Source organism: Leptonychotes weddellii, chromosome 15 (genome assembly GCF_054177405.1).
Source record: "Leptonychotes weddellii isolate Sample4059 chromosome 15, ASM5417740v2, whole genome shotgun sequence".
Lineage (NCBI taxonomy): Eukaryota > Metazoa > Chordata > Mammalia > Carnivora > Phocidae > Leptonychotes > Leptonychotes weddellii.
The window spans coordinates 35,869,441-35,879,937 of NC_138383.1; the positions used below are offsets into that span (position 1 = coordinate 35,869,441).

The following is a 10,497-nucleotide window of genomic DNA, read 5'->3' on the forward strand; positions in this document are numbered from 1 at the left end:
AAAAAAAAAAAAAAAAGAACAAAAACCTGAGTTGCTGAGCCTAAGTGGGTGAGCACTCTCTGCTTGGTTATGTAGGCAGGCCTGTTTTCTCATGGGAGCTCTCCTGAATTGAAAGGCTGAAAGGTATGCAGTAAATGTGCAGATCCAGACAGTAGGCAGCAAGCTACCAAAGTGAGAGGAGCTTTACTCTCTCTCTCCCTTTTTTTTTTTCCCTAAGTAGGCTCCATGCCAGGGTAGGCCTTGAACTCACGACTCTGAGATCAAGACCTGAGCTGAGATCAAGAATTGAACGCTTAACCACCTGAGCCACCCTGATGCCCCTTAGGGGGCAGTCGGGACAGGTGTTCTGCTGACTCTCAAGTGCTGTACTCTTTTTCATCCTTCTGGTCACTCCCAGCCTCCATTCTTGTAACACTGAGGCTCCCATCTCTGTTGCAGCCCCGCCCCACATATATTCTGAGCATCTGACATCTCTTCTGCTTTCCATTTCGAAAAATCTACAACCCCATTTCTTTTCTTGTCTTTCCTTTTTTACGATTTTATTTATTTGAGAGAGAGCACAAGCAGAGGGAGCAGCAGGCTCCCCGCTGATCAGGGAGCCCGATGTGGGACTTGATCCCAGGACCCCGAGATCATGACCTGAGCTGAAGGCAGATGCTGAACCGACTGAGCCACCCAGGCGCCCCTACAATCCGTTTTCTGATCTCTTTCCTATTAGTTGTTTGTTCAGTTTTGTTCCTGTTATTCCAGGGCGGTCTAAGAAGGAAAGGGGAGAAAGCTTAGGAGCTTTGTTTTCCACTGAAAGCATGAGAGCTTTTCTGAGATCCTTTCTCAGCCCTACTCCTGGCCTGACCGATCTTCTTAATATGGGTAGGCTCTTCAGGGGACCACCAGATGGAGGTGGTCCCAGCTCAAGAGCATCGAAGGGTCCCTGTACAGGGTACCCGAGCTGTGCCCTCCTCCCTCCAGCCAGCTCTCACCCCCACTCTTGCTGGCTCTGTTTGCAGGAGATCCTATCTGCCTGCTGGGCTTTCGACCTGCAGGAGAGGCCCAGCTTCACCCTGCTGATGGACATGCTGGAGAAGCTGCCCAAGTTGAACCGGCGGCTCTCCCACCCCGGCCACTTCTGGAAGTCTGCTGAGTAAGTAGCCCCTCGGTGGGCCTTTGCAGCTTCACCTGGTGTCTTAAAGGGCACCGTCCACCCTGTCTGCATAAGACTTTGGTCTGGGGAATACACAAAGCAGATTTGCCGGAGTGGACTAGACTCGTCCCCTTGCCCAAGAAATACTAGGATCTTGTTTATTTCAGAGACTCCTGAGACACGAGCGTCTCCAGTCCTCTTCTGTGAAAACCTATATATCCCTGTTACCAGAGCAGTGCTGACGCTGGGCCCAGGCTAGGCCTGGACAAGAGGAGTCTGCCTTGGAAGGGGCCAGATAGGGCCAATTGGAAGCCAGAGCAGCTCTGACTTAAAAGGGTGCAGACTCGAGATGGCTTGCTAGCCCCCAAATCAGCCACCTGGGATGGGGACCACGTGGCCTGAGTTTCTGTGCTACTCTGATGCTGGAAGTCCATCTGCCTTCTGTTTAATCACACAGTCCTTTGTGCCCCTTGGTACCAGGCAACCTTCGCACCTCCTATACATTCGGTCTCATTCCCCTTTTGCTCTGTCCCTCTGGTTCTCTCTCTCCTTGAACACTCAAAAGCAGACCTCTGCCCTGCTGCGAACCCCTTGTGGGAATCTGAGGAAGTCCTTCGTTCTAGGCCTAGTTCGGCAGCTTTATAAAGTGGGGCTGGGGCCAGATCAGGGAGTGGGCTTCTAGCGTGGGGACTGCGTTAGGCTTTGCAGGCGAGGAGGGAAGTTGGAGTCACAGCGCCGGCCTGGGATTTGTGGCGGTCCCAGCAGCAGCGCAAAGCTGTGATAGTACCAAGTATGGCCTGTGTCGCAAGGACTCAGCTCTGCCGTTTGGTGCAGGAGTAACCAGGGACGGCGTGCAAACCGGGAAGCTGGCGGGGCTCTAATAAGCTTTATGGATGTGCCAACTGGAATTTCATGCAGCTTTCTTTTTTTTTTTTTTTTAAGATGTTTATTTTATGTATTTGAGAGAGAGAGCACAGGCAGAGGGGGAAACAGGCTCCCTACTGAGCAGGGAGCCCAATAGGGGACTCGATCCCAGGACCCTGGGACCATGACCTGAGCCCAAGGCAGACGCTTATCGACTGAGCCACCCAGGTGCCCCTCGTGCAACTTTCATATACCATGAAATATTTTGACTTTTTTCCCCCAACCCATTTAGAAAGGCAGAAACCATTCTTAGTTTGTGGATGGTGTGGAAGCGGGTTGAGCAGTGCATTCGTGAAAAGACCCCTGAATAATAGGAATGGTTTTAAACTTTTTTAAGGCAAAGGGCACTTTCTAAAAGTGTGATCTCCCCCAGAGTCCCATTATATAAGCCAGATAAAGTGGAGCTGCTCTTGGTAGTTGAGGGGGCAGGAGCCTGTCCACACACCCAAGGTGGCTCCTGGGGCACCTGCCGTCCCATCACTGAGCCCCTGGAGAAGGTGCACCTGGATCTCCACCTGCTGCCCAGGAGTGTGACAGCATTCATCCTAGTCTAGAAAGGGCCAGTTGGCAAATATTTTAGGCTTGTGGGTCATATGATGTCTATCATATGTTCTTGGTTTTTTTGGTTTTTGATTTTTTTTGTAACCTTTAAAATGATCAATCTTTCTGTGGCTGGATTTGGCTTAGATATAGTTGGCTGGCCCATCTTAAAAACAAACCAAACTGGGTTTCAAGCTACAGGTGAGGGGGGGACCCAGCATGGGTCACCCAACCAGAGGATGCAGGTGGGAGAACTCACCGAAGAAATGTGATAAACTGCTGAGTTAGGCCATGTGCAGGGACGGCCTAGAGGAATGACAGTTTGGGGTTGGGAATACTGTCTTTTAGAATGCCACCTTAGTGTCCATATTAAGATGGGTCAGAGTCTAGTGCAAATAGGGTGCAACAGAATGTTGCCATTGGAGGTGTGGGTTCTACCCAGCCATTGCTGAGTACCTGCTACACAGCTGGGGAGACAGAGGCCAAGGCCAGGCCAAGGCCAGCCGGGAGCTTGCAGTGTAATTGGTGAAGGGATGAGGGAATGACGCTAACATGCTAAGTGCTGTGACAAAAAACAGCCTTTGTGGGAGCATGCACAGGGCCCCGTCTGCCCACCCAGAGCTTGAGAAAGGGTCTCCAGAAGAGGGCTCATTGGAACTGGGTTTCCAGCAGGAGCTACCCTGGCAGAGGCCAGGAGACTGGGGTTCCCCTGGACTCGGGGCACCGTGTTTAATATCCTGGGCCCTGGTTTTGTCCTCCACAGAAGAGAAGGCTGCACTAGGTGGGTCCGGTATTCAGGAGATGGTGATTCCAGATTCCCTAAGGACTACATAGCCCCACCTTCTCATTTCACAGGTGGGAGACAGAACCACAAATGGGTGTTGCTCCCTGCCCAGAGCCATCCGTGTTAGCCACTGGGGAGAAACATGCCAGCTGACCTGAATGAGCCTCTCAGTCAGTGCTTCCTGCCAGTTCATGATTTCTCCTTCAACACATTCCGCCTCTAATTCTCATTTTCTCTTTTTTTTTCCATCTGTCTTGTTGCTTTTTTATTCCCGGGGGGTGGCGGACGCTCTGGCCGGTGCTGCCGTCCCTCCACGCCCTGTCATCCTGCCTCCTCCCCCACCCGTCTGCTTCCGGTGCCATCACCTGGGGACTGCGCTCCTCCCGCACTTGGCCCAATGGTCGCGGGCCACCCCCAGTCGCTGGCGGAGCTGCCTCTACGGAAAAGGGCGTGACGGCCACCTGGACTTCCAGAACTCCTGTCCGGCTCTGGAGGAATAGTGTGTCTTCCATTATTCCCCTCATTCTCTGCCTGTTTGCTCCCTGCTTCCTGTTCTCTCTCTGCATCCGGCTTCCCCGTTTTTATGTGTTTTGTTCCCCTAAGCCAAGATGGTATTCTCGTAGGCGAAATGGCCACCGGCAAGGGTCCTGTGGGCTTGTGGGTTCTGGCCAGGCCGAGCGAGCCCATAGCATCTGGCAGCACCCCTCTCCACCCACTGTGGCAGGTGACGGCTCGGCCCGGGGTGGGAGAGAACTCGGAGCCTTGGTCCAGCTCCAGGGTGCTCTTTGACCAGAGCCTAAAGAAGGGAATGCAGTAGCAGGAAGAGTGAACTTTCCGGAGGTCTCTTTTGATAGTCAAGGGCTGAGGGGCCAGGGGTCCATCGGCCAACCTCTGTCTAAACATCCTGTGACTGTCCCGGGGGAGCTTGGGACAGGTGCTTTGTGCCGGGGCCCTCCTGAGCTCACTGTGCTGCCAAGCCTGGAATGGAGTGGGGACGCCTTTTTCCCTCTCTGCAGGGAAAGTGGGTCCCCTACCCTCTGCCCTGGCCAGGCCTCTGTCGCTCCCCCTGCCCCTCCATGGGCTCGGGTTCTGACTATGTTCTCCTCTCTTCTCTTTCTGCCCATAGGTTGTAGGCCTGGCTGCCTTGCATGCACCGGGGGCTTTCTTCCTCCTAATCGACACCCAGTACCGTGACTTCCGCTCAAACGCAAACTGATGTGCGGGCACTAACCCAGGGGATGCGATCTCTGCCGCTCCAGGCATCTCCCGAGACTTCTTCTTTCGCTTTGTTGTTTTTCAAACTGGCCCCCTCCCCTCTCCATGGCCTGCGTGTGCTTGAATAACTACTGTCCACGAGGACCTCCTAACAGACCCCCCCACCCCGCCCAGCAGAGGTGCCTCCCCCAGACGGGACTTCATTCTCTAACTCTTCCTCTGGGGGCAGCGCCCAGGTGTCCCTGTCTCCCCACTAACACCCCCGTGAGACCGACACGCACCCCCCGCCCCCACAAGCACATCGGCCTCCCACTGGCTGGGTCCACAGTGCGGGGCAGGGCTTTTGCTTGGCTGTTAACCTGCAAGGTTTTGTCCAACAAGGAGTGGGATGATTTCAGAGCTGCCCAAGGCCAGCCCTCTCTGGAGGGGCGCTGGAGGGCGTGGACGCCAAAGTCCCGTTGCTGTGAAAGACACTAGCTGGGAAGGGCTTTGTCCACAGCGGTGCCCTCAGGAAAGCGGTCCTAAAACAAAGGGGGCCTGTCGCCAAACAATTTCACTGACGAGAGCAAAGCTTCTGCTGCCAGTCCCCACAATGTTACTCCCTTTACAGACAGAAAGTACCAGACCCCAAGTCAGTGTTCAAGAGTGTGGCTGAGAGGCCACACACAATCACTGTGCTGCTTCCCAAATGCAGGTCTCCAGGGTCCCCCCAAAGGAGTCCAGGTCTTTGGAGGCATGTTCTGAGAGTCTGCATTTCTACTTGCCTCCTAGAGGGTCCTGATGCCCCCCTCCCCGCAATGTTTGGGGACCATTTCCAGAAGGATTGTGTGAGGCCACTCTCAGCACTTGGGGTCCGGTTTCTCTTTTCTCCCAGTTGCACTCGGAGCAGAGCCCTCCTGGGCCGCAAGTGAGAAAGTAGCTCAGTCGAGCCCACGGCAATGACAGCCTGCCAGGTGCCGGGGACTGTGTCACTAACCAGCTCATGTCCCCCAGGAGGGATGTGCCAAGTGTTTGCACCCCGGCCAAGTCTGACCAGGAGCAGCTCTGCCAAGGCTGTTGGCTTGCAGCCGTTCTTGCTTCTTGCTAGGGCGGGTCCTCTGTGGAGCTTCTGAAACCGGCCCGCTCCTTAGCTAACATTATCCTACTTCCTTCCGATCAAGACCAGTGTGGCTGTAACCCATGTTTTTGTTCCTCTTTGCAGCATTAACAGCAGCAAAGTTGTACCCCGGTTTGAAAGGTTTGGCTTGGGTGTCCTGGAGTCCAGTAATCCAAAGATGTAGCCAGCCATGCAGTTTCTCTGCCGATTTTTCTTTCTTTCTTAAATGTGTTTCTAAAGCATCCAAATAACCACCATGACACAAACAAAAACACTCTTTGAAACATCGGTCCACCCTCCTAAGTGCTGCAGACCAGGAGTGTGAGTCCTCCACTCACATGTTCATCCACAAAAACACCGGGAGATAGAGCTGCACCTGCTGTTTCTTAAAGTGATTTCACCAACAACCAGACCTGCCCCAACAGGCAGCGAATGTTTACATGTATGTTTCTGGGGCGTGAACTCAATGCTTTACAACAGATAATAATACAAAGTGGTCCACAGAGGCACTCTGGCACCACTGGCCGGGATGGCGGAACTGGCCTTCCCCTCTGGAGGATCCTGGCGGCGGTGCGGAAAAGGAAGAAAAGCATCGTGACTGTGGCTGTTCTCGGGGTGGGATAGGGACCACAAAGTTTGACCTGGACTCTGCTTTGGCCCTAAACCCCATCCGTGGGGAATGTCCCTGTAGGGTTTTCCTCCTATCCTAACAAAGGGACACTGTCCTTTTTTCCTCTGGCAAAGGAAACCCTGGCTAGGAACCAAGCTGGATTATGAGGGTCAGGAGTTCCCAGAGGGCTTGGGTTCCCTTTTGACCCCAATAATTCGGCCCATACCTGCTGGAAAAGTTGAAACAGATTAAATCCAAGTAATGTCTGGATTGATCCAGGGGTTGGTGGCCAGGGTTTCCGGCACCTGTAGAGAGGTCTCTTTCACACAGCTTCCAGGAAGACACCAAGGAGATGGCACTCAGGGCTTCAGCTTTTTAGACCCATCCCAGTCCTGGCTGACATTTGACCCCAGAGCTAAGGCCCAGCCTGGCAGCTGCGTGTACCATGAAGGCTTGCTCAGGAAGAACAGAGAGGGGAGGGGGAGGGAGAAGTGGCAGGCAGCAGGTTCCTGAGCCCACCCTCCCAGCCACAGGGTGACCTGGCTCTTCAGAAGCCCCATCAGTCATGCCAAGGTTCTGGAATTGCCCACCCCTTCTCCTCCAATCCTGTTGGAAGCCCATAGCCACGCCTGACTCTTCCACTGTCCTTGTTCTGAGCTCTTAGCTAAGGCGGGAGGCCTGTGCCCCTCCACACTGTTGATCTAGACCACCCAGTCCACCAGGCCTCAGAGCCTCCCCTGAACCGAGTCAGGACCATCTGTGCATGTATATTTGCACCAGAAGGAGGGGCTTGACTGGGGGATGTCCATCATGATGTGAGCACATCCTGCCTATCTTCATTAGAAGCTGTCACCTAAGGAGAACAGTTCCAAATGGCAAAGAAGCCTTTAGTGGGTGTTACGCCATGTTAGGCTTCCAACCAGGACTGACCAAGGGTGATGAGGGTGGAGATGTGGTTGGATTCAGACCCAGAACCTGTGTCCGTGCTCTGAGCCAAGATGGGGGCATGTGGCCCTCCCATCCCTTTCATTTAGACCCACCTAGCAAAGCTCCCAATCTTCAGAGCCTTCCCTGGAGTCTGGCCAAAATGTCAGACGAAGCAGGCTACTGCCTAGAAGTGGTAGGGCTGCCTTCCTGAGTCAAGCGCCCCTCAGGCGGGCCACCTTCGCCTGGAGAGCACAGCTGTGCAGTAGTGTGAGGTATCCAGGCTCCCGCTGCCCATCCACGCCCCAGACCTGAGCTCCTTAACCCTTCCCGGTCAGTGTGTATGGGGAAGACCAGAGATGTAAGCCAGCTGGATTCAGCTCTGGTGGGGGGGGTCTTTCCTCTTCTGTGGGACTGCTGGCTTCACCCCCTCATCCCTTGGCCTCCCCGATGGGTGTCACGCCTATGGGTCAGTTCAAGAAGCTTTCATCGAGCACTGACGGTGTCTTGAGCAAGTGTAGGGGACCCCGCGATGGGAGCAGTCACGGTCCCTGCCCTTAAGGAACTGACGCTCAGCCAGGAACCCTGAGGGGTTGCTGAAGGCCTGGAGGACAGGCCCTTCCTCTTCAGGACCCCGGACAGCCACCCCGCTCTTGGCCTGGCCTCTGTGCTGCCTGTCCTTTAAGAGAAACGTGGTCCCCTTCTCCCTGTCAAAGTGACTGTGAATTGAGGTTGGGAAGACGTGCCTGCCCTTCTGTGTGCTCTCCCTGTCTGCCATGGAAACACATGAAGGACGGCCAGATACTGTGAATTCAGCACTCACGGCCAACTGTGAAGGGGATGGAGAAGCTGGGACCCCCTCCTCGGCGAGACCTGTGGGGGCTGCAGAGGTCCCCACCAGGGTCTGAGAGTGGAGCCCAAGCTCTGGTCCTTCGCAGCACAGCCCCAGTCCCCAGCATCCCCTCCAAAACCCTAGGGCCCGTGTCCCCTCTGCCTTTAACCCCCAGAGCCGCAGCCCCTGGCTCTCCATCAGCTCGAGGTCTTCAATCAAGCTCCCCGTTGGTAGCGGGCGGTGTAGCAATGTTGACCTCTCCGTGTCACCAAGTCGGTGCAGGGCGCCGGAATCCCTCTGTCCTCTTGTGGCATTCTCTTTGTGATCCGAGGGGGCAGCCGTGTTCCCTGTACGCCTGCATCGCTGTTCCGTGTTGATTAGGGGGCCTGGCGGAGACATAAATGTGAAGCCGTTAGGGAGCTCGTGTGATGCTACAACGTTAGCCCGGATTTCATTAGTGTATGTAAAGCCAGTGTCCTCCGTGGCCACGGGCGCACACTTGCTTTTTTTGAATGTGATGTAAAATTTGTACAGTGAAAGTTTTTATATTTTCTATCAACTGCATTTGTCTTCCAGAAATGCTATTAATTTAAATTAAAATGGTTAGTATTAATGAACGTGCTGTATCCGTTTTTTTGTCACTGGCAAGAACACATCCTTTGTGCCAGGCCAAGCCTGGGTGTCTGGAGTTTGTGAATAAAATTGTACCAAGGTGTCGGGCTTGTGTCTACTTGGGTCGGCTCCAGATGAGTGTGTGGCGTTAGTCGGATGGATGGCATGAGGGAACAGGAATGGGGGTTGGGGGTCGGACCCTCTCTAGGAGCTCCTTCCAGAGAAAAAAGGTATCCGTGGACCTGGAAGGCAGACGGAGGAGTGGAGACAGAACGGCATCAGAGCCCATTATGCACAGAGGATGGTCATCCAGCCTCCAACACTAACAGCTCATGAGCAGACCCAGACCCAGTGTCTCCTGGGCTGAAGGTGTCTTCACCTCGTGGAAGCTGTAGGGGGTGGGGAGTGGAGTGCTCATTTATCTGACTCTTATTTCTAGGAGCCTCTCCTTGCCAGTCATGTAGAGAGGTGCTTTGGAGGTTGGAGGAGGCAGGACAGATGGAGGAGAGGGGGAGCTGGCATTTGCAAGGCCCTCCTGAGCCAGGGAGGTGCTTTCTATCCATCACCCCCCCCCACACACACACACACACAATGTAATCCTCACAACCACGCCATAAAGCAGGAATTGTGATGTTTCAGCCAAGGAAACCGGGGCACTAGAGGTTAAGATACCCAAGATGACACAGCTGGAAGGTGGCTAGTCCAGGACGCAGCCCATGGCTTTGACTCCAGAACTTCCTCTCTGCAGAAGTCGAGGGACGGGCCAGTCAGACATTTACTGAACGCCTGTGCTCTGAAGGTGGCGCTAAGTGCTGAAACAGATAAAAAGGTGGTGGTACCCTTGCCTTCAGCTGTGAGCCCCCAAGGGGTCCAAGGAAGGGGTCCCTCAGTCTGCCTGGCAGGTTTCGTGGAGGAAGTGGCCTTGGACCTGACTTTTACAGTAAGTAATGTGCCTGGTGCAAATAAACAAGAGCAGGGCATTCTACCCTGTGGGAATGGCATATGCAAAGGCTCAGAGGTCTGGGAAGACATGGTATGCTTGGGAAATCATGAGTATTCAAGCTGTTGTACAATGAAACTGGGGGAGTAGATTGGAGCCAGAGAGGATCCTGCAAGTGCCAAGCCAAGGAGTTTAGACTTTAACGTGGCAGCCCTGGGGAGCCATGGGAGATTTTTGAGCAGGGGAGGGTCATAATTACATTTGTGTCTTAGTTACATAGGAGGGACTGGAGCGGGGCTGATGACCTGAGCTTTGATTGGATGTGGGGAAGAGGTGGGCGTCCAGGGTAACTCCGCAGATGTCTGCCCTGCTGTTGATAGAGTCTGTCGCGGAGAAGGTGAGTCTGTGGATGAGGAGCAGGGGTGGGAGGGTCATGCTCAGGGGCATCCAGGTGAGGGCTGCATGGGCAGAGGGACATTGCCCGACAGCACACCTTGCTGTAGAAATGAATAAGGGCGGGGACTAGGAAAATTAAAAATGTGACCTCTGGGCGCCTGGGTGGCTCAGTCATTAAGCAGCTGCCTTCGGCTCAGGTCATGATCCCAGGGTCCTGGGATCGGGCCCCGCATCGGGCTCCCTGCTCTGCCGGGAGCCTGCTTCTCCCTCTCCCACTCCCCCTGCTCTCTCTCTATGTCTCTCTCTCTCAAATAAATAAATAAAATCTTTAAAAATAAAAAATAAAAATGAAAATGTGACCTCATTCTTGAGGACCCAGTGGTAAAGCTGAGGATCCCCAGGTACAGAGACTTGGAGGGGTGCTTTTTTATAACTGCCATATCCAGCATGTTTTCCCTGGTGATTTTTGATAAGACATCTAGC

General features: G+C 54.0%; 1 protein-coding gene across 4 annotated transcripts in view; it reads left to right on the top strand.

Annotated features, from left to right (window-relative positions):
- The window catches only part of KSR1 (kinase suppressor of ras 1), a 143,772-nt gene extending 134,991 nt beyond the window's left edge, over window positions 1-8,781 (top strand). For 3 of the 4 annotated variants that reach the window (XM_081805414.1, XM_081805415.1, XM_081805412.1), the window contains 2 exons: window positions 1,008-1,141; window positions 5,806-8,781. In XM_081805414.1, coding sequence (XP_081661540.1) covers window positions 1,008-1,141; window positions 5,806-5,884 — 213 coding nt within the window. In that variant the 3' untranslated portion in view covers window positions 5,885-8,781. Of the gene's footprint in view, window positions 1-1,007; window positions 1,142-3,807; window positions 3,889-5,805 lie in introns of all 4 variants that reach the window. The other variant, XM_081805413.1, reaches the window with a different exon arrangement.
- The last annotated feature ends 1,716 nt before the right edge of the window (window positions 8,782-10,497 follow it).